Source organism: Exophiala bonariae (assembly GCF_035927105.1).
Source record: "Exophiala bonariae strain CCFEE 5792 chromosome Unknown scaffold_30, whole genome shotgun sequence".
Classification (NCBI taxonomy): domain Eukaryota; kingdom Fungi; phylum Ascomycota; class Eurotiomycetes; order Chaetothyriales; family Herpotrichiellaceae; genus Exophiala; species Exophiala bonariae.
The window spans coordinates 65,963-90,734 of record NW_027042505.1 but is presented as its reverse complement, the minus strand read 5'-3'; the positions used below and the strand labels follow the sequence as shown (position 1 = coordinate 90,734).

The 24,772-nt window shown below is 50.4% G+C and overlaps 11 protein-coding genes across 11 annotated transcripts; 4 read left to right on the top strand and 7 right to left on the bottom strand.

Moving 5' to 3' along the window:
- Window positions 1–204: 204 nt before the first annotated feature.
- LTR84_008198 (uncharacterized protein) lies at window positions 205–1,216 on the bottom strand (the record flags this gene model as incomplete). Its single annotated transcript, XM_064851747.1, has 2 exons — window positions 205–698; window positions 784–1,216. 2 exons carry the CDS (start codon window positions 1,214–1,216, stop codon window positions 205–207), a joined length of 927 nt encoding a protein of 308 aa, XP_064701988.1.
- Window positions 1,217–1,728: 512 nt separating this feature from the next.
- LTR84_008197 (uncharacterized protein) lies at window positions 1,729–2,920 on the bottom strand (the record flags this gene model as incomplete). Its single annotated transcript, XM_064851746.1, has 3 exons — window positions 1,729–2,651; window positions 2,735–2,763; window positions 2,829–2,920. 3 exons carry the CDS (start codon window positions 2,918–2,920, stop codon window positions 1,729–1,731), a joined length of 1,044 nt encoding a protein of 347 aa, XP_064701987.1.
- Window positions 2,921–3,920: 1,000 nt separating this feature from the next.
- On the bottom strand, window positions 3,921–4,981 carry LTR84_008196 (uncharacterized protein; the record flags this gene model as incomplete). Its single annotated transcript, XM_064851745.1, has 3 exons — window positions 3,921–4,201; window positions 4,252–4,888; window positions 4,940–4,981. The coding sequence occupies 3 exons, from the start codon at window positions 4,979–4,981 to the stop codon at window positions 3,921–3,923; spliced, it is 960 nt and encodes a 319-aa protein (XP_064701986.1).
- A 719-nt stretch (window positions 4,982–5,700) lies between these two features.
- On the bottom strand, window positions 5,701–6,768 carry LTR84_008195 (uncharacterized protein; the record flags this gene model as incomplete). Its single annotated transcript, XM_064851744.1, has 2 exons — window positions 5,701–5,728; window positions 5,786–6,768. 2 exons carry the CDS (start codon window positions 6,766–6,768, stop codon window positions 5,701–5,703), a joined length of 1,011 nt encoding a protein of 336 aa, XP_064701985.1.
- Window positions 6,769–9,528: 2,760 nt separating this feature from the next.
- Window positions 9,529–10,740, top strand: CPC2 (cross-pathway control WD-repeat protein cpc2; the record flags this gene model as incomplete). Its single annotated transcript, XM_064851743.1, has 3 exons — window positions 9,529–9,608; window positions 9,682–10,126; window positions 10,315–10,740. The coding sequence occupies 3 exons, from the start codon at window positions 9,529–9,531 to the stop codon at window positions 10,738–10,740; spliced, it is 951 nt and encodes a 316-aa protein (XP_064701984.1).
- Window positions 10,741–11,097: 357 nt separating this feature from the next.
- On the bottom strand, window positions 11,098–13,491 carry LTR84_008193 (uncharacterized protein; the record flags this gene model as incomplete). Its single annotated transcript, XM_064851742.1, has 1 exon — window positions 11,098–13,491. One exon carries the CDS (start codon window positions 13,489–13,491, stop codon window positions 11,098–11,100), a length of 2,394 nt encoding a protein of 797 aa, XP_064701983.1.
- Window positions 13,492–14,024: 533 nt separating this feature from the next.
- LTR84_008192 (uncharacterized protein) lies at window positions 14,025–15,249 on the top strand (the record flags this gene model as incomplete). The annotated part of the gene is made up of 2 exons (XM_064851741.1): window positions 14,025–14,147; window positions 14,197–15,249. The coding sequence occupies 2 exons, from the start codon at window positions 14,025–14,027 to the stop codon at window positions 15,247–15,249; spliced, it is 1,176 nt and encodes a 391-aa protein (XP_064701982.1).
- A 319-nt stretch (window positions 15,250–15,568) lies between these two features.
- On the top strand, window positions 15,569–16,408 carry LTR84_008191 (uncharacterized protein; the record flags this gene model as incomplete). The annotated part of the gene is made up of 1 exon (XM_064851740.1): window positions 15,569–16,408. The coding sequence occupies one exon, from the start codon at window positions 15,569–15,571 to the stop codon at window positions 16,406–16,408; it is 840 nt and encodes a 279-aa protein (XP_064701981.1).
- Window positions 16,409–17,362: 954 nt separating this feature from the next.
- On the top strand, window positions 17,363–18,955 carry LTR84_008190 (uncharacterized protein; the record flags this gene model as incomplete). Its single annotated transcript, XM_064851739.1, has 3 exons — window positions 17,363–17,402; window positions 17,473–18,029; window positions 18,086–18,955. The coding sequence occupies 3 exons, from the start codon at window positions 17,363–17,365 to the stop codon at window positions 18,953–18,955; spliced, it is 1,467 nt and encodes a 488-aa protein (XP_064701980.1).
- Window positions 18,956–19,416: 461 nt separating this feature from the next.
- Window positions 19,417–21,323, bottom strand: LTR84_008189 (uncharacterized protein; the record flags this gene model as incomplete). The annotated part of the gene is made up of 2 exons (XM_064851738.1): window positions 19,417–21,012; window positions 21,069–21,323. 2 exons carry the CDS (start codon window positions 21,321–21,323, stop codon window positions 19,417–19,419), a joined length of 1,851 nt encoding a protein of 616 aa, XP_064701979.1.
- Window positions 21,324–22,610: 1,287 nt separating this feature from the next.
- On the bottom strand, window positions 22,611–24,416 carry LTR84_008188 (uncharacterized protein; the record flags this gene model as incomplete). Its single annotated transcript, XM_064851737.1, has 1 exon — window positions 22,611–24,416. One exon carries the CDS (start codon window positions 24,414–24,416, stop codon window positions 22,611–22,613), a length of 1,806 nt encoding a protein of 601 aa, XP_064701978.1.
- Window positions 24,417–24,772: the final 356 nt, after the last annotated feature.

Below are 24,772 nucleotides of genomic sequence, written 5' to 3'. Positions count from 1 at the left end.
CACGCTCCGGCGAACAAGATGCATGCGTTGTACGATTGCGGTGATCTGGAGGTGCTTACATATGTGTATATGCGCGTTGATTGCAACGTTCCGCTTCGGTCATCTGGCTAAAGGTCCAGGCGGATTAAATGGACTATGCCTGGGGAGGACAAAGATAGGTACAATTCCGATGAATGACTACCTAGGAAGTCTGTCGTATGCAACTCAATTAAACACTTGAACTTCAGGCATTTGACCAAGACCACCACCTTTGCTGTTGGGGCTCTTGTTCGCATCACCGAGCACGCCTCCAGCACTACGGTCCTTTACATGCTGTCGCAACATCTTCAAAATCTCACTGTCCTTCCATCGTTGTGGCACGGGTCGATATGCAGGTTTAAATGCGCCAACGGTCTGTGCCCATTCTCCACTTCGTGGCGCCCCTTGTCTCCAGGCATCGGTTTCTTGGGTCTGTCCGGGATTCGCAGGTGATGTGTAGGCAGTGTCCTTGGTTTTCTTGTCGGTAACAGCCCCCTCGGCATATTCGAGTGATGTCGGCGTGGGAGTTTGAGTGGCCCAGTAGTATATATCCCAGTCGTTTTCGTCGAGGAAGCTATCGTATATTTGGAGCTGCTCCTTAGTCATGGACGAGAGATTGGTGGCCGCAAACGTGGAGAGCAGAAGATCCGACTCTAATGTCCCTCGCTTCCTGCTTTGGTCTGTCAATGTCTAGTGTCAGCTATATGTTCAAACTTCAATTCAACGTGCAGCGTATCTTGGTGCATTAGGGTGTGCGTCACGGACATAATAATCTCGCTCTCATGGTGGTTGTATCTTCTCCGGTTCTTTTCAAGGGTTCCACTCTGAAAGATATGCCTTCCATTTCACCAACGTCATATTCGGACGAGCTTACTTTGTCGGGCTTACTCTCCTGTGTTCCGCCTGTCAACTTTTCCGTTTTTTCTGGAATGTTGTCCTTGGGTGTATAGTTTGGGTCGACCGAGCTGATTAGGTCCGGTGGTGCCTTGTCCACGCCAACAGTGGGAATTTCGTTGCTGATTGTCGAGGCAGTATTTGTCAAATGAGGGTTGTTAGGCTTTTCTTTCTGGTATTTGCGATGCTCGTCTGCCGTGGAGTGAACTCGTTCGTTGGTTGACGAGGAAGCACAGCGACGCGACAGAGGGGCTGTAACACTTCTGTTGAGCAGCGATCGGGAAAAGACTCTGATAGGATTCATAGTGGGCTTTGACAATCTGCAGAGTGTATTGAAAAGAAGACGGAGACGAGATCCTAGTCAATTGATGGAGAGGAAGTAGCTGCACTTTTTATTGACATCATCGAAGTTGCACCGAGGAGGGAGCCAGAACCCATCCGAGTCACGTGACATACACCCATTCCTCCCCCTTTCCAAGCTCGCTTAAGTGGGTAAGGAAATTCATTCCTTCGTCGTACTGCTGTTCAAGCCTCCCTTGATCGGGTTTGAGGTGAGTATGGATGGAACCACATATGGAAGCGTGACAATCGACATGGAAAGGGGCTGAGGGAAACTGACTCCAACATATTGACAGTCAGGAAATTTGTAACTGGCGTACTCGGGATTCAAGCTTTGCTTCTAGCATCTAGTCTGAAGAGGAACAACTTTTCCTCAACTAGGAATAAATCCTGAAAGAGATTTTTTATCTTTCCAATTGAAACTTTTGGAGGGATGTACAAATCAACCACCCATTCAGTTCACCAGAATTGAGAGTTCTACAACCTCCGGTAGGGAACCGTAGGCTTATTACCCAGCAACTCATCAATCTCAGCCATGACCTTCTCATCCAACAAAGGCAGCAGATCCAACGCTTTCACTGACTTTGCGATCTGCTCAACTTTCGAAGCACCGGTAATGGCCGAACTGACTCTTGGATTCTTGATCACCCAAGCCAACGCCAACGTCGCACGATCCGTGCCCAACCTTTCCGCCAGCGGTTTCAACTTCTTGACCTGAGCGAGATTCTGCTGCCACTGCTCATTCCCATAACTCTCACGCTGGCTGGTCGTGAACCCCTCAGTCGCAGTAGCGATCCGACTATCTTCAGGAATGCCCTCGTCATATTTCCCTGTTAGGATGCCCGTCTTCAGCGGACTGAAAATCGTGAGGCCCAAACCATAATTCTCATACAGCAGCGCAAACTGTCGCTCGACTTTATCCCTCTCGAGCATATTGTACTGCGGCTGCTCCATGACGGGGCCAATGAGATTCAACCTCTCCGCGCACGCCCACGCCATGGCGATCTCCTCGGCGTTCCACTCACTCGTGCCCCAATACAATGCCTTGCCCGAGTTGATCAGATAGTTGAAGGCACGCACCGTCTCCTCGATGGGCGTGTTCCGGTCCGGTCTGTGGGCGTACAGCAAGTCGACATAGTCGAGCTGTAGTCGTTTCAACGACGCCTCGGTGCCCTCGATGACGTGTTTCCGCGACAAGCCGCCGTTGTTCACGGGATTGTCGCCGAACGCATTGCCCCAGTAGATCTTGGTCGAGATCACCAGGTCGTTGCGCTTCCACCCGTATTTCTTGATCGCCTGGCCCATGGATATCTCCGACTTGCCTTCAGCATACCCCTCCGCGCAGTCGAAGAAGTTGATTCCGGCGTCGTACGCCGCTTTCATGCATTCATGTGCGATCTCTGGTATCACAGGTGCTTGTCAATATCTTGGACTAGCCCCCTGTTTGTACGTGTGAAATCCATGTGTGATAAGTCACACTTACCGTCGCCGACAGAGCCGCCGTATGTAACCCTGGAGTCGTTGTTAGCATTTGCGCTTGGCAGTCATCTCGCAAAATGTGGAATTGTTCTGCTCACCATCCTCCTAACGATATGACAGACACCTGCAGACCGCTGCGGCCCAGAAATCTGTACTGCATTTTGGGGAGCTTGTCACCAGAAGTTGCCATGTTTGCCCTCTTTGGTCGGTGGTGTTTCAACAGAGCTTGTGTTCAGAATCTGAGAAGTAAAGACCTCGCTTTAGGAAATGACAAATTGAGAATTTATATCGCACACTCAATCAATCACTGACGCTATGACGCTCGTTCGATCAGTGAGGCTTGCAGTAGTCAGTTGGTCCGCTTGTGCCTGGTTAATAGCCGCAATGCAAGGTCCAACCCCGCCGCCGCTATTTAGCCGACTTTCCACCAGTGATGTTCCAGCGTCCTCTTTATCATTCTCGAGGACTATGACTCTTATTTCATCTTCTCGTGTCTCATTAGTCATATTTGGTCGACTGCTACCAGAAAAGTGCTCTTGGTTCTAAGGTTTAGGCCAGGAGTGAAGACATGAACACATGAAGATAACAGGGCTCGCTGGAATGATCGCTCGAAGTCGATATGATCGACATGTACAACGAGATTCGTCTCTGCTTAGCTCCGACCATTTTCCTGTTTCCCGACGTTGGGATTGCGACTCCTCTATGATTCTGAAGGGGTGGATACGGAGGTTACCCCTTAGATTTCGGAGTGAGGGTATGCTCGAGTTCGCATAATGATATCTAATATTTACTATATACTTGAAAATGGTTTGATGGTTATCCCAGATGCAAAGAGGTCATGCCCACGTCGATTTTGAGTGATGTGTAAGCACCGCCTGTGTAGAACGCCATCCAGTAGCCTTGCTTCGATAATGTAAAGTCTGAATTTGGTGATGGTGGTCGAAAGTGTTGGTTTTCGTGCTGTCAGTTGATCGCAGGGCTCGAGGAGCTTGTTGACGTCCCATATTGATGCTAGTTGTTGCTGTCATTTTCAGGGTTTAGGAATACTGTCGGTAGTAAAATTGTGATTCTTTCCTCGTGTGTCTAGCCATGATCTTCACGGCTGTCGTTGCAACGTGGTGGGAACTGTGGTCATAAGGGGAAGATGCGAGACTTCTGGTAGCCGTAGCTCTGATCCAGCGAACTGGTCCTCATGAGCCGGCCATTGCTTTCAACTTCTTACACCAGACGTCGAGAAACTCTGCAGACTTAGGCAAGACTGGAATGACCCAGAAAAAATGGGGCCAGCCGACCCACTCCACCAGGTCGGTGTCTACGCCTTGCTTCTGGCATTCTTCCGAGAAGAAGACACTTTCTTGATGAGTTGGATCTTTCGTGCATGCTGCAATGTAAGTCTTCGGTAGGAGCTTGATATCCGGGTGCAATAACGGCGAGTATAAAGGGTCTTCAGGTTGTGGAACTTTTAGCCATTCTGATTTCCTCTGGGTCAGCATCGCCTTTCTCCAACTGCGAGTTTCTTACCTCTGGCTTGTTGCATGATAGAGTTCCCAATCATCGGCGCATCAGAGTAGCGTTCGGGAGTATACCTGCTCTTGTAGTCCGATGGGAGCGCGAGAGGATCACACGACGCCATGCATGCAGAAACTAGTCCTGTCGGTTTGAGCTCCTCATTCGAAGAATACTTTAGTGCAACGCACGCGGCCAGGTTTCCACCAGCAGACCCGCCCATGACGAGTTTTCTCTTCTGATCTCCTCCATACTCTGCGGCTTTCGCGTTCATGAATTCATAGGCTGCGCAAACGTCATTCAGGCCGGCTGGATATGGGTTTTCTGGCGCAAGTCGATAATCTGGAGAAAACAGAATCACCCTCGATTTCTCGGCAATCGTTCTACACAAATGGTCTTCGCCTTCGACGCTGCCCGTGAACCAACCTCCAGAGTGGATGTAAAGTCCGACCGGCAAAGGTTTAGTCTCCCCAGCAGGTGTATAGATCCTCACTCTTTGAGTTGGAGTGAGTTGCACATCCTCAGAACGCACGGCATCGGTGGGTGGCGGTATGAATGGTGCTAGACCAGCAAAGATGCCAACGAATTTTTCACGTGTTTTCTCAATCGAGTCGGCCTCGATAACCACGCGCCCGCCCATCATTTGTTCGGCCTGTGACATTTAGATAAGGCAATTGACCAAGTAGTATGCTCGATATCATACCGCGAGCCATTGTGGGTCGAAAGGAGGAAGCCCCTCAGCCATTATAATGGAGGCAGTGTAACTCGACAAGGCTGTATACAAGACTGATAGTGGAAGAGGGAGGGGTAGCCAGATGATTGGTACCTAGGTAGACAGGGTTCTTTTGTCGTAAACGTGGACAATACAGTTGCAACATGAGTGTCTTGGTACAACCTCGTGGCGGGGTAATTTGGCGGGATACTAGAGTGGTGGGGTTTATCAACCGGCGACTCGGAGAGGAAGATATGTAGCAACTAAGGATCTCCCTACGATTAGAGTCTCACGAGTACGATCGTGCTGTTGATTTTGATCAAGGCTCCTGCATCATCCCTAACTCCATTGTTTGTCAACATGCTATATTACATACATAAGACAACAGAGAAATTAGAAGGTGGACAGAAGTAGTCAAGCATGAGTAGCTGCGTTAAAAATGGGACATTGAAGGTGCTTGATTAGACTGGCTTGCTCTGGTAGTGGGGGATATATCATACATTCATTCCGTCGTAGATGAGTTCTGTAAGTTTTTGAGTCATCACTCTGTGACTCTGGGCATAATGCCTTTCCAAGTCGTGAGATCCATCCTCCAGGCTGTGGCATTTAGTACGTACACGCCCTCAAAGCAGTAGGCTCAGAGGCTCATGTGACTCAGGAGCACACCCTGTTGGTTATCTTAGTGCCCAGCGACAAGGGAGGAGGGGTATCAGCCGAATGCCAGACACTGTAGTCATAAGCCAAATGGAAAATTAAGGCCGCTGACCGTAGACCACGTAGCTGATTCAAAAAGTTAGTACACCCATCGTCGAACTAAAGAAGCTCAAGACAACTCACAAGTCATACTGGCCATGGATTTTTCGATTGGTAAAGTCTTGTCGGATTCCGGCAAGGAAGATTTGAATTTCTTCATAGCTCCACGGTTGTGGTGCGTGCGGTAATGTACCCAAGCAAATAGCTTCTACTGCTTCCAGCATCTGCAATAAATTGAGAGCCCCGATTTCTTTCAGACGTCGGTCCTTTGGCCAGGTCCCTAGTGGTAGGTAGAGTTTGTGGGCCCGCACGTTCTGGAATCCGACTTCGTTCATCCAGCGCTCAAGTGAACCTCCCGGCTTCATGTCGAAGCCCTGTGCCTCTCTGGCGCCGCCACACATGGCGTGGAACTTAGCCATGTCGGACTCAGGAGGGATCGTGTTGTCACGCGAGTAGATGAATGTGTTCCAATCCTGAAGTTCGACCCAGCCACCACGCTTCGTGCAATTGAAAGCTTGTTGCACGAGCCGTGGCCAATCCCGAACCGCACCAGCGAGAAATCGAGCATGTACATAATCAAATGGTTGTGTTTCATAGTTCCAATCTTCTTCAATGTCGTCCACGATGAATTTGAGGTTCGGAGGAACCATGGTAGTTTGTGTTGGACTCAGATCGTTACCAATGACCTCTGAAAGTGGATGCTGGTCACTGAATTGGATCGGCCATATCCCAGTACCAGTGGCAATGTCAATGACCCTCTGTGGGTTGTCATTTATGGGCGCGAAGTAGAGGCGCTCGCCCATAGCTCTATAAATCAGTGCGTGATGGATGTCCAACCGTTCATTCTCTTTCTCATCGTTGGGAAGGGAGTACCTTCCCATCCTATACGCATGATACGTGCGACCATGGGCTTCCGGGAAGTCTGTTACTGATGAAGTCATCGAAGCAGTATATGCTGATATTTCATCGCCATAAGCCGAGTCGGTGTCAATCGAGTCGACTTCGAGGGTTGGAGTGGTTGAGAGTTGGTCAATGTTGGAAGGATGAGGGTCAACCGTGGGGTTCATGGATGATCGTGATGGTTCCGCGACCGAATACGGAGTATTATTGTTTGCTTCCTGCATGGCAATTCATTTATGCTGAATAGCAGTCTAAGCATAGTTCAAATTTTTGATTGTGGAAGAAGACATATGTCGCGTGGAAGGGTTTCCCAAGAGTTCCTCCATGACTGAACGTGTCGGGTGGGAGGAGGGTGTGATGATATCGCACAGATGATGTGCACCCGAGCTTTAAGCATGTAGGAAGCACAGGCCAAGCCAAGCCTGGAGGAATCGGACCACGTGGAATCTCCCCAATCGGATAAGACGTTCCCTGTACTCGGTACTTGCTCGATCCACAGTGCGATTACCGAAAAAAGGGTGGGTTTTCAAAGCTGAACACACCGATGAAGGATGTTGTCGAGACATTGACCTATGTAGCATGCCGTTTTGTTCCCGAGGAGATATGCACAAAGGTTGTGTTGCCTGGTATATCTGGGCAAATCAATCGCATCCATCCTTTCTCGGCGACTAACTTAGTGGCGTAGGTGGTGTACTGCCCACAAGGCGTTTTATGGGTCTCCATTGCACTAATGATCAACATCACCAGTGCGAGTACGAATAGGATGCATGTGTACACTTTATACCAGACAGAATTGATACATGGAATTATTGTCGTCGTACTTTTCCCCTTAACAATATATGCCGTGATGACGACAAGAGTGGCGGTTAGCAAGAAGAAGTAGAAGATGTTGACTGATAAATTGGTAGCCGTCCAGATCAGGTCGTTACTTGGGCGGAAATACAACAGATCAAGGACCCATAATCCGAGCATGGGAACGAGGAAAAAGACACGAACTGCAAGTCCTTGACGACCACTTGTGGGATGGAAGAGATCGTGAGAAGACGAACTCTCGTCTTCGGAAAGTTGTAACGAATACAAACTTCGAGTTGAGACAGTATGCACCTGAGTATCTGATTCCCCGGATGCGATCGCCGTTGTTGTAGTTGCTGCGGATTGTTGAATTTCAGACGAGTCGCTTGCCCGTGCTGCGGGAGCGATGAATCTGTCGTGATCCGTTAGTATCGCATCAGTGGCTGGGCCACTGGGCCAGTCACCGCAACTATATCCATGGGCATCCGACAGCCACAGGGCTGCAGGCAACCGAAGCAAGCCGAGAATGGCAAGAGGAAAGAAGATAGTATGTACCCCCGATGTCAATCCGAAAAGTCCCCCTTTCAGGCCTGCCAAGAGCGCATAACAAGCCTGAGCTCCTTGAAAAGCGATTACCACGGTCTTTGCTGTCGAGGTGGATGCCAGCTGGACTCGATTAGACTTTGAAAATCGAATACACTTTGTTCTAGTTTTGGTAATCATTGACTCTGACCCATCCCAATGAGACCCAGTCCAAAATTCAGCGTTGCTCGCAGCCATGTCGAGGGCAGTCCATGCTTTAGCACGGGCTCGACGATCAAAGATGACGAGGTATCTCCAAAGGATTGAAGTCGGATTATAATGGCACATCTGTGCCTGCCAATCTGGAGCCGGATTTTGGAGTATGACTGGTTCGGGAACACCAGCGATAATGTGAGCAACCAATGGAGCAAGACAGAGTGTCAGTAACGAGATCCATTCGGAAAAGTTGATCGACTGTGATTGATAGGTAAATTCGATACTTGACCGAGGTTGTACGGTCCGATCAACTGAGATTCGTCAACTTCAGCTGATCAGGTTGGAGTGAGTCCAGGTCATCTCACCACTAACCTGTGAAGGGGTTTCCCATGTCGAATGCATGGTGCGATGAGAGCAAGAGAAAGCACAGGGCTAGGCGGACATGAGCAGAAACATGGCTTGAACCGAGTACCACAAGAGCATATGATACCTTCAATGATGAAGAGCTCGGGACAAGAATAGGGAGAGCCATTTATCAGTGAAAAGTATAAGTGAGCTCCTTGGTACTCTAATTCTCGTATTCGTCTTACCCCACTGCAGGCTAAGCAGGAAGCAGCGGATTTCATAAAACTTTGATAGTGGGACATGAGACTCGCCCCTGGTTGACCGTGTGTATCATAGTTGCGTGTAGGTTTGCTGGAATATGATGCACAGCAGACGCACAAGTGACTGGCCGTGGGATTTATCAAAGTGGATGCGGAATAAACAAGGAATGATCTACCTCATCGACACATACCTGGACGGGCAATTTTAAGCAGATTTCCTCTCGCTTACCTCTGATCGCAGGAGGGAGTGGCTTTCCTAAGGCCAAAGCGCGTCTGAATAACCCACGACGTGTGACTTGCTGCTTCATGTAGATTGCGTTGGTGTTTAAAGGACAGGACAACTCCGAGAGAAGAATATCTTGCAGTGGTGGTTCACTGCGGCAAGCATTTTGTCGGATAGTAGCGAGCGTTGATATGAGTTGGACTAAACTCCATTGCAACGAGGGCCAGTCCAAAACTCAAGAGCATCTACCTAGGTAGGTAGATATAACGAGATAAATCTTGACATTGGTAGGCATGCAAAAGGCTCCTTTGGGGGCAGAATTCACCTAATCGCGTTTGTTGCTAAGTACTCTACCCTCGACAGTGGGAGCCTTGCCGAGCCTTGCCACGCCTTGTCAGGGATTACGGCGGGCTGCATGCCCATGAGAGGCAACACCTAATCTAAATCTTGGCGTTCTGAATTTCCTGCCCACAGATAATCCGGACTGGCGAACTGCGAAAGTTGAAGGCACGTCGAGTCAAACCACCACTCAACTTCAACCCTCACATATCCCGCATCTTCAAGCAACCATGACTGAACAACTTATTCAACGTGGTACCCTTGAAGGCCACAGCGGTTGGGTCACCAGTCTCGCGACCAGCTTGGAGAAGTTAGTGCATTGAACCCGAAAATCCAGTCCCAATCTTCATCGCAACCTCCGCTAACTGAATTGCGCTTTTTAGCCCTAATATGCTGTTGTCGGGTTCCCGAGACAAGAGTTTGATCATCTGGAACTTGACCCGCGACGAAGCTGCCTACGGATACCCTAAGAGATCTCTCCATGGCCATTCTCACATCGTTTCCGACTGTGTCATCTCCTCCGACGGTGCCTATGCTCTCTCTTCTTCGTGGGACAAGACTCTTCGATTGTGGGAACTGTCAACTGGCAACACCACCCGTACCTTCGTCGGCCATACCAACGATGTTCTTTCCGTTTCCTTCTCCGCAGATAACAGACAGATTGTTTCTGGCTCCCGTGACCGAACGATCAAGCTGTGGAACACCCTCGGAGACTGCAAATTCACCATCACCGACAAGGGCCACACCGACTGGGTTTCGTGCGTGCGATTCTCTCCCAACCCTCAGAACCCCGTGATCGTCAGCGCTGGATGGGACAAATTGGTCAAGGTAAGAAACCTTGCTCTCTAAATACACGCTGCCCAAGATGCTATTCACTTTTTGTATTTGCTACTTCAGAGCCCCTCGGGCTATGAGACAATCATTCACCAATGAACTGAGGCACAGTCATTGAAATTCCCACGAGAACACTCATTGCTTGGTAGTCACACCTTGAGTACTAACTTGCTGTTCTACAGGTCTGGGAACTTGCCTCTTGCCGTATTCAAACCGATCACATCGGCCACACTGGCTACATCAACACCGTCACCATCTCTCCCGATGGATCGCTCTGTGCCTCTGGTGGCAAGGACGGTACCACCATGCTCTGGGATCTCAACGAGTCCAAGCACCTCTACTCTCTGCAAGCCGGAGATGAGATCCACGCTCTTGTTTTCTCCCCCAACCGATACTGGCTTTGCGCTGCTACCACCTCCTCCATCACTATCTTTGATCTCGAAAAGAAGAGCAAGGTTGACGAGCTCAAGCCTGACTACGTCGAGAAGGGCAAGAAATCTCAAGAGCCTTATGCCGTCAGCTTGGTCTGGAGTGCTGATGGGCAGACTCTGTTCTCTGGTTATACCGACAACAAGATCCGTGCTTGGGGTGTTATGTCAAGAGCATAGATGACTAGAATGATGGTGGGACGGGAGAAATGAGATGACGTGGTGAAAATGGCGGTTGGCAAAAGTGAAAATGGAGAGTTGATACTGGGAAACCTCAAAGAAGGAAAACCAGTCGCTAATTCCACCAAACACCAGCGGGAACCTGTTTATTAGCCATAACCATCATCCACGATGGCCGGAGCCGGCGCATTTGAGAAGGTGTGCATTGTGCTAAAAATTCCACAAACATGGCACGAGGAAATGATCAATACCAATCAAAAAAATGTAAAGCCTTTTCGCCCTAAGAACCAGAGACTTTCTCGCCCATTGCTCGTGATAACTTAGTGTCTAGTCTTCAACAACCATAGGTACTTCCTCCTATGAAGCACTCTCCTTGACCATACTCCTAGCCCTAACCCGCTCCTCGGGCTTCAACTTGTCAGCGACCTCGCCACCGGACTCGAGCGTCTCCTCCCACTCATCATCATCCATGTTCATAATCATGCAGATCTGGGTGCAGCGCAAGAAGGCCTCGCGGAACGAATATTTCTGGCCCTTCACCACGACCTTGACAATCTCATTGACATCATGCTCGAGCCGCGACGCACCCACCTCATTGACCCGTCCATGGTACGTCCACAGGCGGCTCTCGATCAACTTGGCGAGCCGCGCGATCACAAGCCCTAGGAGCGTGTCGAACGTGCGCTCCGTCATGATGCGCCCGATCGGCTTCGTCAGCGCGTCCCAGCCCAGTTGGAACCGCATGCGCACCTCGTCAGAGAAATAGCTGTCGTTGTCCCCGTGGGTGGCTACGCCGTCCGAGGTTTCCAGACCTTGTTGCACCAGGTCCGAGAGCTGCTCTTTGCTCAGGTTGTAGTCTGTGTCGCGGAACGCGTCCATCAGGATCGGTCGCAGCCGCGGCCGCATCACGTTCGTGTTGATCACGTCGATGGCGTCGGTGATCACAGCTGAGGATTTCTCCGCGAACGAGCTGGTCATCGCGGTCAGGGTGAGGGAGACGGTGGCAGCTTCGCCAGGCGCCGGGTAGAGGTCTTCGAGTAGTTGGTGTGATGAGTTGGTGGTTGGTTGTGTCCGGGCCCGCACGATCTGGTCGACGTAGTCTTTTGCGACGTCGAGGTTGTTGATCAGTACCAGGAAGGAAACGATGGTTGCTTCTGGCGGGAGTTGTCCTGGGATCGCGGATTTCGGATAGCTCTCGTCCCGCATCTTGCGCTGCTCCATGCCGATGAAGTCCGAGTTGAGGATACGGTCGAGAGTGGGGATGACGTTGGCGACGACGGCTTTTTGAGAGGTTGCCAGCGACTGCTGGAGGATCTTATTGACAATGTACATGATGTCTTCGATTGCGGAGGTCACGTGTGGTGGGTTCGAGTTGAGTGGTCGATGAGGGTTGAGGGAGAGATCCGGTGGTGATTCGTCGAGCTGGAAGGCTTTCTCCACGGAGCGACGGAAAAAGAAAGTCGTCATGGTGTTGAAAGGTGTGAGGACCTTGTCTTGGATCTTCTTCATCAGGCTCGAGTTGATGAGGAATGGTGGGACTTCCGGTGTTTCGTCCTCGCCACCTTTGGATGGGTTGTGGCATTTGTTGGCCACGAAGCGGGTGTACAGCGACCATTTTCCGAGCATCAGTGCCATCTCATTCAAGAGAGCGTCGACTTGTTTCATGTCGACCGACTCATCTTCGCTGGCTCGTCCTGGCGCAGGGGAGTTTGACCGTGGAGTGCCCGCTGCGCCTCGTTGAGCGGGCATGAAACTCTGGACGAGGAACATGAACGCGTATGATCTGATGTCGGTGAGCTGCCGGTCGATTCTTCGCTCGTCGGCCCAGGTGTCGAGAATAATGCCTCCTTGCATATCAGCCTCGACCTGTAGACGCTCGATGACTCTTGTCATCTTTCCAGGACCGTAGTGGTGTTCAACAAGACTACCGTGACCGTCAATGATTTGGGCAATATGCTCGAACAACTTGGTCAATGCGTTGGCATAAAAAAAGCCGTCTTTGCTCTGATTTCCTCCAGTGCCAGCGTTGAGATTGGTCCTGGCACGACTGGCCACACCTTGGCAGACATAACGACCGTACACGTCAAGCCCGACATCTGATCGGCTAATGAGAGGGAACAACTTGAAAAAACGAGTGATTCTAGCACCGTCATTGTCCTTGACTGCCTTTTCGAACTCTCTCAAGAACAGATTGCAAAGAGATTCTGAGGCAGCTTCAAGTGTAACGGCAGGTGAATCTGGTACTTCTGCCGTTGGGACAACTCTGGCGGCGAACGGTCCGTCAATGACCTCCCGGGGGATTTTCGAGGCTCGACTCAGATAGCTTGCAGCCGTTTCCCAGTCTTGAGCCGCACCCATGGAGCCTGAGACACCGAGCACGCATGCTTTCAATTCTCCTACTTGCTCAACGACCGTCAAAGTGGCTTTGACGCGTTCCTGCTCGAGATCAAGCCGCTTGACAGAGTTTGAAATTCGTTTCGCATTGGCAGCGGCGTCTGATAACATGCCATTGCTTATTGCCCGGGCTTTAGATGCCTGAGTGGTGGCATTGGCACGAAAAAGATCAAGACGTCCAAGTTCTCGTTGGAGGTCTTTCTGTCCATTGATCAGGGCGTCTAACTGAGTGGTCACCGTGGCCTCCTTGTGATGTAGCTCGGCTAGGGCCGCACGGATCTCAGAAACGGATTTTGCATTGTAGATGCTGATTGTTTCTGAGTCTGGCTCTGGTGAAGTATGGCCATTTATAGCCATGGTTGGTTCCAATTGTCATCAGACATCAAGGGACTATGCTCAAAGACACTCTGATCCAAACAAAACCTCCTGGCCCCTGAGTTGGGTCTATCTGGTCACACGTTTTGACATTTCCCCATCTTGATGTGGTGTCAACTTTCGCGAAATAGAGACGTCATCTAGAGGGTAAATATACCACCGTATCATTTCGGTGGAGTATTGACCCACAGCCACATTTCTTCCAACTAGATGAGAATAGAAGTGGCGTATCTCTGTGGCGCGGGGTAGCGAAATCAATATCAAAAACTCCCCTCACTGTTGTTGCAGCGTTATTTGTCTGATTGTGCGATTGAGTCATTGTCGAGTCTCGAGTTACATATTCACGTTCTTACCTACATTCAATATATCATATTCGAGCAACTCTAGCGCGTTATAGAGCATCATCTGCTTGCAATTGTGCCCTGTTATTGTGCAATATTTTCCAGTAACGAAGCGCAATCATAGGCCGCCGCCGACGAGATCGCCATCCGAACCCACGCGCAGGTCGCTGGAAGATGGGCAATGAATCATCCACTCCTGTAGATGACGCTGTGCCTCCGACAACACTGCACGGTCGAACGATAGAAGCTGTTGCCAGATACATTGAGGAGAAGGATGTTCATAATATTGTGGTCATGGTAAGATCCGTTCTCCACAAGGCTAGGCCAACTCATTAACAAATGCTAGACGGGGGCCGGTATCAGCACTTCTGCCGGCATTCCCGACTTCCGATCCCCAGAGACAGGCCTGTATGCAAATCTGGCACGTCTGAATCTCCCATATGCAGAAGCAGTTTTCGACATATCATACTTTCGAACCAATCCACTCCCGTTCTATGCACTTGCTCATGAACTGTTTCCTGGGAAATATCGACCGACAGTAACACATGCCTTCATCAGCCTGCTCCATAAGAAGGGAAAGCTGCTTCAGCTTTTCACACAGAACATAGATTGTTTGGAAAGAGAAGCAGGGGTGCCAGGGGAGAAGATTGTCGAAGCACACGGCTCATTTGCCACGCAACGATGCATTGAGTGCCACACGGAATATCCGGATGATAAGATGAAGGAGATGGTTATGAATAAGGAAGTTCCACACTGCGTGAGGAAATCATGCGATGGGCTGGTAAAGCCTGACATTGTGTTCTTCGGCGAGGCATTGCCAGAGGCGTTTCATCAGAAACGAGGCTTGCCGGCTCGTGCAGATCTAGCGATTGTCATGGGAACAAGTTTGACAGTCCAGCCATTCGCGAGTCTGCCTTCTTTCGTCAGAGAGGAAACACCTCGAGTCCTCATCAACTTAGAGAGAGTCGGTTCATTTGGCAGCCGACCAGACGACGTCCTTTTATTGGGTGACTGTGACGAAGGAGTGCGTAAGTTTGCCGATGCTTTAGGCTGGCGAGATGAACTCGAAGAACTCTGGGACTCCACCAACCCCAACAAGGACACAAAGAAGAAGCAGCAAGAACCACCAAAGACTCGGCAAGAAGCATTGGATGACGAGGTTGAGAAATTGACCAGAGACATTGATGCTTCACTGAAATTGTCAAGTCAGGCGAATGAAAGAATAAGAAGTGAATTGGAAAAGCCTAGCTCTACAGTCACTTCAGATTCACAGTCGCCTCCCAATTCAGTCACCCGCGACGAAGTCACCTCAGATAAAGTGACCACACAGGCAGCCACCGATCTCGTTCACGTCTTTCCACATTTAAAAGAAGATCGATCGGACAAACCTTCTCTTTGATTTCTTTCCAAACACCCTTCCTCTTCTCATCGATGGGGAAGTGATCTTGTGTTCCATGCCTCTCCAGGAGCACTCTCCCCGACTCCTCAACTATTTCAACAAGCTCTCATTGCTCCATTGTCTATCGTGACAAGTGGATTGCGTTGTCCTTACGACCACGGGTTTCCCCTTCGACGGTAAGTGATCTTCTCATTGAGTCACGGAACCTCTCTTGATGTGGTGACTCTAACTATCCAGCAGAATATTGACCCAAGTCCTCTATCTTTGCACGTCAGACACCTTCTAAAACTCTCACCATCCGCCTGTCAAGTCTGTTACCATGTCTTCAATTCCCTCTCCATCTCCACGAGGAAAGGCCAATGGTGGCATCTTCAGCCAGAAGACTCTACTGATTGTCGTTGGTCCTAAACGAGTACCATTCCACATTCATCCGATCCAACTCTCCAGCACGGCCTTCTTTGAGGTACATGGCGATCCAAAGACAACTGTGATGACACGAGACGGGGGAAGTTCTGAGGCCACACTCTCACGACATGCCACTCCAGCATCGGAGGTCAAAGAGGAGCCAGGCTCACGCTCTCCAACACTTGGACCTCGATCAGAAAATGACACTGAACCTCATTACCACCTCATCGGTCAAGCCTACACGGCAGAAGCCTTTGAAATGATTGTCAAGTGGCTCTATAATCAACCACCTAGTGTCCCACAAACAAGAGAAGAATGCAAGATTGCGCTTCGGGCCTACCTTCTCGCACTACGTTACCAGATCTGCGGTCTTCAGGACCACATGATCGACAACTTTCGCAAATATCACCAGCAATACAATGTCATGTTCAAAGACCTTCAGTGGTTAATCAATCGCCTGGGAAACTCTGTCAATTGCTACAACGTGCCCTTGATTCGATACCTTGCACATCAAATTGCCTACGAGATCAACGCCGATGGTTATGCCAGATTCCTTGACAGCAACGACGATTTTTTTGTCTTCCTCACCAACGGTGATCAACCAATTCGAGCTCTGGTCTTTGAGTCTATTGCTGAAATTGGTCGCGATATCCCGCTGGATCCTGCCTCTGGACCAAACAGATGGACTGTCGCGGCGTGTTCTGGGGCAGCCCAGCAACCACCACAGCAGAGGGAAACGATCGCACTTGATTGAATCCAAAGCTCATGAAAGACGAGCCTGTGGACATCAGATCCGTCTTGAGATTGGCAAGGCATGTGGTAGTGGGAGGGCACACTGGCTTGGAGCAAGGATGAGGGTCTTTTGCAGTGCAGTGGGTGAAAGCACCGGAGTTAATTCGTGGAATGGGAGAATGCAATGACAGGAAACAATCAGAATGGAGCCCTCCTGAGTCAGCGATGGTAGCTTTTGTCACAGCCAGCACTGGAATAGCACGAAATCAATCAAAGTGCCGGTCACGAGCACAAGATAAATCCTTTGGAGGCAAAAGAAACAAGTGCTGGGATTGGCCATGGGAAGTAGAGTCCTCACAGCATTGGGTCCATAGTTCAACTCCAAGCATTCGAAAACCCATCCTCGTTTCTTTTTTGGTTCCTTTGGAGAGTGCTTCATGACCAAAGATATGACGTACGACACTGACTAAGTGACAGCGGTTGATCCACCCGGTCAGCTTCGGCCTCCAGAAACAAATTGCTAGGGATCTCTTAGGGGCTCCTGAGGGGTGTTTAGTGGTTCTGAATGCTTGATGCTTTAACTAATCGCAACTGTTAGGTCAGCCAGGCGTTGGGCAAGCCAGGCACGGGATACCCCTCCTGTTTCCCTTCTGGTCTTCTTGTCCCTGCGTTTCCTAATATCCATTGCCCCGCCAAACTCCGCCAGCCAGAACGTCCAGAGGTATCAACAATTTACAAAATCCCCCGTATCTCGCCGTATTTCCTGGCTTGAACTTGTTTACTTCTGCTCCTTTCAACTGCTGTTCTTACTGTCCCGGCTAAAGGTTCAGAAGCTTGAAAATCTTCCTGAAGCCTCTCTTATTGTCATTTCAGGAGCAGATCATTCCTCAGCCCATTTCAACAACCATCAAAAACACCACCCAACGCTTCCCTACCATATCAGCCGTCCAGACCATACAGAGCTTTGCCCGACAAGATGGTGGGCTTGGGACCAAAACGCAAGCCTTCCCGCAAGGGTAAGTCACCTCTACTGAAAAGCTATCAGCAGAAGCAACCATGAGAAACGACGGACCTGACAATACCCAGGGTCTATGGCCGATGTGCCAAAGAACTTGCTGGAAGAGATTGCCAACCTCGAGAACATCTTCACTGTTGACGCTGCTAAGCTCAAGCAGATCACCGACCACTTTGTGTCCGAGTTGACAGCCGGTCTGGAGAAAGATGGGCAAAATATCCCTATGAACCCTACCTGGGTCATGAGCTTCCCAGATGGAGATGAGCAGGGAACTTTCCTCGCCTTGGACATGGGTGGTACAAATTTACGAGTGTGTGAGATCACCCTCACCGAAGAGAAGGGAGAGTTCGACATCATTCAGAGCAAGTACCGTCTTCCAGAGGAACTCAAAACTGGTACCGCAGATGAGCTGTGGGAATATATTGCAGACTGTCTGCAGCAGTTTATCGAATACCACCACGAGGATGAAGATCTTACCGACATCCCACTTGGTTTTACCTTCTCTTATCCCGCCACACAAGATGCCATCGATCATGGCGTTCTACAGAGATGGACCAAGGGCTTTGATATCTCTGGTGTAGAAGGAGAGGATGTCGTTCCTCAATTCCAAGCCGCCCTCGAAGCACGAGTATGCCCCTATATATTCCCTAAATCTCGCCCGGAATTTGACTAAAATGTTCCTAGAAACTCCCCATCAAGCTCGCCGCCCTCATCAACGACACCACTGGCACCCTGATTGCTTCGGCATACACTGATCAATCCATGCGGATCGGATGCATCTTCGGCACAGGCTGCAACGCCGCCTACATGGAGAACTGTGGCTCCATACCCAAACTCAAGCACTTGAACCTCCCTGACGACACCCCCATGGCGATAAACTGCGAATACGGGGCCTTTGACAACGAACACAAAGTCCTCCCCATCACCAAATACGACACCATCATTGACGAAGACTCCCCGCGCCCAGGCCAACAAGCGTTCGAAAAGATGATCGCAGGCCTGTACCTAGGAGAGATCTTCCGCCTGGTGATTGTCGACCTACACGAGAACAAGAACATCCTATTCGAAGGCCAGGACATCTCCGCTCTCAAGAAACCCTACACACTAGACGCATCCTTCCTGTCCTTCATCGAAGAAGACCCCTTCGAGAATTTACAAGAGACACACGACATGCTCGAGGAAAAGCTGAAGCTCGCCGCCACAAAACCCGAGCTGGAACTCCTCCGCCGTCTCGCAGAACTCATCGGCACGCGCGCCGCCCGCCTCTCAGCCTGCGGTGTCGCCGCCATCGTCAAGAAGAAGAATATCGACACCTGCCACGTCGGCGCGGACGGCAGTGTATTCAACAAATACCCGCATTTCAAACAGCGTGGTGCGCAAGCCCTGCGAGAGATTCTGGACTGGCCCCGTGGTAAGAAAGATCCCGTCGTGCTCCTGGGTGCTGAGGATGGAAGCGGCGTGGGAGCGGCGCTGATTGCAGCGCTGACGATCAAGCGTATCAAGGAGGGCAATACCATTGGTGTCAAGGGCCATGAGCATTTGAAGAAATGTTGAGAACCTTTGAAATATACGGCTTGGGGCTATCCTGTAGTCTGTGATCTATAGTGGTGGTGGAGGTATCCGTCGCCATTAAATGGTTGATATCAAGATTGAAAAAATAATCAACGATCAAGACATCTGCATATTCAAACTATTGTTGCTCATTTATTTGGTCAGCGGTGTAATTCTGTAGCCTTTGTTCAACCAGGAACACTCGATGGAACATAAGAAATTGACACCGCTGCATGCATTGCGCCGGTTGAATAGCTCGGTCAGACTTCTGGGCTGCTCTTTAGTGAGCGACCACAGCACAATCTCCAGAGAAAAGGTCAATTATTTCAATTATTTGATCATCTCACCGACCAGGTAGATGTATATACGTACTCATATCCCATCTCATGACCGCCAAAATGCAATTCCACCTCTCGTAGTATAGCACATCCAGGATGGAACACAGAGCACATTCTCTGCACCAACTAATCCCTAATCTCCCACAGTCTGATCTTTCCCGCCTCATTCGCAACCGCGAGATATCCACCGTCGGGCGATAGCGCCAGCGACGAGATCCGGCCCAGCGAAGTCTTCTCCGTCGGCCAGTTGCGGTAGACGGTTGCGGATGGCAGGTGGATCAGCCTCAGTGCGTCCTTCTTCCACCGCGATGCCATCACCAGCATCTGGCCGTCGGACGAGAATGTCAGGTGCGACGTCGGCGTCGTCAGCTGTGTGAACGAGCGGAGCGGTGTGGGGCGGTGGTCGACTGTCGTTGACGGCTTCAGGCCCGCATTGGTGGTGCTGGTGGGTTTGGTCTTCTCGGTCTCCAGCCAGCTGCGCCGGTCGTAGAGGTTCACGATGCCGCTGCTGGACCCGAGAGCCACCCAGCGACTGCCGCCGACGAAATCCTCGTGAGCGCTGCCGATGTGACCTCCCAGCGCGATGATGGTTGTGCCAACAGCGCCGTCGTCGAGCCAGCGGCGCACCACGCTCTTCGTCGGGATGTCGTACTCGCACACCTCGCCGTTCTTGCCCACGGCCGCAAAGCCATTGCCGTCTCGCCACCACGCGAAGTCCGCAACACCGCCGCGTGAATCCACCCGGCATGAACACTGCCATTGCATGGTCGAGGTGGAGAGCACGTTGATGGCGCCCCCGCCTTTCTTGGCCGACGACACCAGGCCCATCCATCGTCCGCAAGGCGAGAGTTTGAACTGCTCCATTGTCCGTTGAGAGTGGCGTGCTGCGCCGTACATGGCGCGGGTTATCTTTTGGACTTGGCCGGTTGAGAGAGACCAGGTGTGGAAGTAGCGGCGGCGGGAGGCGAAGAAGATCCGTGTTTGGTCGGTGGGATCTTGTTCATTGTTGTTGTCGCTTGAAGTTTCCGTTGTAGGTGGCGGTTGGCAGAATTGTGCGGTATGGATGGGTGTGCCTCTGACATGGAGTGAGGTGACTATCGGATTGGGGTTGGGCGGATGTGGTGAGATGTGGTAAAGGGTGATGGTAGAACTGGGTCCAGCTGAGAGCAGTAGAGGATAGTGAGGATGGAATTGCAGAGTGTCGATAGAGGATGGACCACCACCAGCGACTTCCTTGGTACGTTGAATGTCGATGACTTCGGGTCTTAGTTTTCGCTTCCCCTTGGCAGATGTGGTTTTGACATCGATTCGACTCAGAGAACCAGCTGTGCGGAGCAGATCGGCAAGGGGTTTCGCGGAAATCAGAGCCTCGCCAGCATCATCGTCTCCCGTTGAGATGTCTGAATCCGAGTCGAGTTCTGCATCCTGGGACAACCTACGTCGCTTCCTTGCGTACGTAACCCATTCTGGTGTAGGATGTAGTCTCTCGTATTGCCTTTGCAAACGTTCGATATATTCTCGCCCGTTGACTATGTCATCGTCCGCTGTATCTCGTAGTTTGCGCAGACGAGGGTTTGAAGCCAGAGATACCGTAAGGCGGTCATCGTCGCTGTCGTACCAAGCTTGTTGCCGTTGGGCATCAATTTCTGACGGGGCGCTCTGCTCGAGTTCTCGGGTGACAGCAGCAGGAAGGGCACCTGTACCTGCGTCGAGAAAGAAAAGCTGGGGGCCATCGTTAGCAAAATAGGTACGGTCTGATATGGGAATGCCGGACGTACGTCTTCATCGGCCACATCGCTCAATCTCCCATCATCATCGTCTTCCCCAGCACCTGAATCTTCGCTCTCATCGTCTCTGAAGCGGACGAGACTTCTCTGCCCTGCGTCGTCTTGTCGTTTCAGCGAGTCGAGAAATCCAGCATCGTCTCCAAACAGTGCTTTCTCCAGTCGCAACTCTACATCGTCTTTTTCCAAATTGTCGGTACCTTTGGCCTTCTTTTCCGGCTGCTTTCTCATCCGCGTAGGTGCCTCCATCGCATGAGGACTTGTGACTGTGGTGGGCAATGTGGTGTCTCGAAATCGGCGAATCAACCTTGGGTCTTGATGCTGAAGGACAAAATTATTTTCCTGCATGGAATTGATGCGGAGCATGCCACTTCAGTTTCTCCAAATCCTGAGCCCTGGGAATGCTGCTGCTTTATTCCAGATCTTGGCTGATTCTGCACCGGTAAAAGCGGCATGGAGAGATCAACCTGAGGCTCGTGGTAATGTACACATACTTTCATAACGGGCTGAAACAATAAAAAGGAGATGGGAACTAAGATTAAAGGTGAATGAATCAACGGAAAACTGAAAGTTCATGACCAAGGTTTAATCAGATAAGTACCTAAGTAAGTATTCATGTATCTCGTGATTTAGCAGCCACCGAGTTGAACTAGAAGTCGAGAAGATGAGATACACCAGTTTGTGGAACGCTAATTGTTTTGCATGTCTACATCTCGAAGAAGCCGATAGTAAGGTACAGGTCTGACATCTGCCCAAGAGTCCATAGTACTCAATTCGAAGTCGACAACACGACAACACAGCTTAGTCCTCACAAACATCAGGGGTTCAACTCGGCTGTCGGGTGTTAAAAAAACTCTCACCAGCGAGTTTTCTACCACTCCTACCAAATCTATGCATCCTAGGATCTCCTAAGAGCAAGCGCGTATGGGTAAGGAATGGCAGGTTTTTGTTCTTTCTCTTGATGAAATGGAGACTCAAAATCCCGATGGTTCGTGGGCAGTAAAACTCATTGCGAGTGCCACACGGGTGTCGGTAGTGAAGATAGATACCGGCAGACTCAATTTGGAGTTCATAGACTTTCGAAACATGACTCAAGGTCTTTTTACCTGCTTGAGAATGAACAGGTACGAAGTCTAGCTACCTGGCCCTGTGACGTATCACAAGATACTTGGGATATTCTTGCGCCATTGCTTCTCGTTAAATGTACAGTGCCTGAGAAGGGCGTCGTGTGTTGGTGTTACATTCCTGCGTCCTGAGCATGAAACCACGGAGCTCTGATGCTTGTGATTGTATGGTCTAGCTTGTTTCCACAACTGGTAGCAAGTGTGCTGGATCGGTCACCCTTCTTCAAGCCCCTGCGCTGAACAGTGGCCCTGCATCAACACAATTTCGTCACCTGAGATCGAGACCCCAAATTTGCCGATGTTTGTGCAGACGACAGCGTCAATCGAAGGCGGCTTGCGCATTAACAAGCCTCTTGAAGGGCACTATAGCCTCTTCCATACTATCACAAGATTTTGGATGTCATTTTGCAACTCAGGCCGGTCTTCTCAAGGGATGTGCCTCAGTGTTGAGGACATATTCGTCAAGGCTGATCAAATCTGGTTCACTGTAGAGGAGGTAGAAATATTTCAGAGTTTCCGCCAACCAAAAACTCTCCATCCTATCTTGCTTTGGTGGTAGACCTTTTTCAAGTCCATCGCCGTCGTAGCTGATTCCGGTGATATCGGAAACGGCCGCGTTGCCATACTGGGTCTCTGTAATTGCTTGAATGGCGTTGAACATTTCCCATGCATCTTCAAGGTATGCGCGATCTCCAGTAATGCGATACAAGATAAAAACGCTCTCGATGGCTTCCGGTCGCAAGATGTATCGCCGATCATCGATGTCTGCGAATCCTTTTGGAAGTTTCCTGTCCGAGATGATCTCGTCAGCCTTTCTATTACCACCTTGATCTGTTCCTTGTCTTGCAACCACGGCGGCTTCCCATTTCTCTTGGCTCCAGTCACACTTGTCAAGCGAGGGACAAGGTACGAAATGTGCGATCTCCGGCATCACACCACGAGGGCCATTATGGTAAGCCCAGACACAGGCTTTGGTGATCTTTTGTCCCAATTGAACATGCTCCTCGTTCGAAAACAGGCGGCCACCCAGAGCCAACATTCCACCACTGAAACACGTCAAATGCTGATTCCTGGGTTCCAGTGAGATGGATCCATCATCGCCCACTTTGACATCACCCGCCATAAGGATATCCGCATTCTGAGGCGTCATTGGGCGGAACAGCATGTGCTGAGTGATAGAAGCGGCAGAATCAGTGTAGAGCTTTTGATATACCGGGTCTAAACCGCCGAGCAACGTAAACTCCTTTGGAAAGTACTCATAAAGAGAGTCGGACATGCCTCCGAGGGTGAAGGTGGTGTCGAAAGTCAAATCTTTGTCCTTTGGATTGACGACTACGGGCCACATTCCGGGTAATTTAGTTTTATGTTGCTGCTCGTCAAACAAGTCGGTAATTCTTTTAATGGCATCGTACCACCTCAGATCGCCCGTCAATTGGCTAAGCCGCGTAAATTCAAGGGACAAGGAGCCCAGCTCAGAGACGAGCATCCAGTTTGGAGTTTCTTGCGCATTTTGGAAGTTGGTGGCCTTCTCCCAACTCCACCGAGTGATGGGGAAATGATTTGGAGTGTCGAAGGCAACAAGCAGCATCTCACCCACTTCGATCGCCTTGTCGAGTAAAGTGCGCTCTCCGCTCAGGTCATAGGCTGCGAGAAACCCACCCAAGTAGCGAATGGTAGTCTCGAAAATATTGACTATATCGTCTGTGGATTTCGAAAAGTCGATCTGTCGGGCTGACTCGACTGCTTCGTTAAACTCGTACTTCATGTCCATGATCCATAATGTATCTAATGCATCGACCATGCTAGCAGCCCAACCACCAAATGTATCCCGTCCCCTGCCACTGATGGGAGACAACTCATCATGCATCCAGGCGCGACTCCGATAAGAGGCCCAGCATTTTTTGAAGGCATCCTTGATCTTCTCACGACGAGCCAGACGAACGGTTTTTTGTTCGGCGGACTCCTTAGGAAATAAGTACTGGATTCGGGGCAACTGTTTCGACTTGCCCTTGGGTAGGGAAGTGAGCTGGCTCAAAGGATAACGGGCAGGGCGATCGGCCCAATGGAAGCGACCGTCATTGTTCTTGGGAGGAGGACTGTAAATTGATGGACCGAGAGAGGGAGTATGGGAACGTAGAAACAAGAGGAAGATCAGGGAGACAAATGCAACGAACACGAAGAGCCAGCGACGGGGAAGTGCTCTTACCGCGTCCAACATTGCGACAGTCGATGCAAAGAAATCAAGTCTAGAGAAAGCATGAGCACTGGATGTCACGACTGACTAGGGACTGGAGTTGTAGTCGTCCTCGTCGTGGACACCTCTCTGCTTTCAGGGCGCACAGGGTGCAGCTTGATGGCGCGGTCATCAATCAGGCTTTGGGGTCTGGCTTCATTGAATTGGGGGCCGCAAGCGTCGAGGCTCGAGAATGAGGTCAAGTTGAGGAACGAGCTAGTGTGTACTAATTCATGATTGACAAGCTAGACGAGTCGCTAGCGCCTTGGTAGTAGTTAGTGTCATTCACTAGTCCCAATTAGACGTTCCCCGCTAAAAAAGAAATATTTCCTGTGCCGATT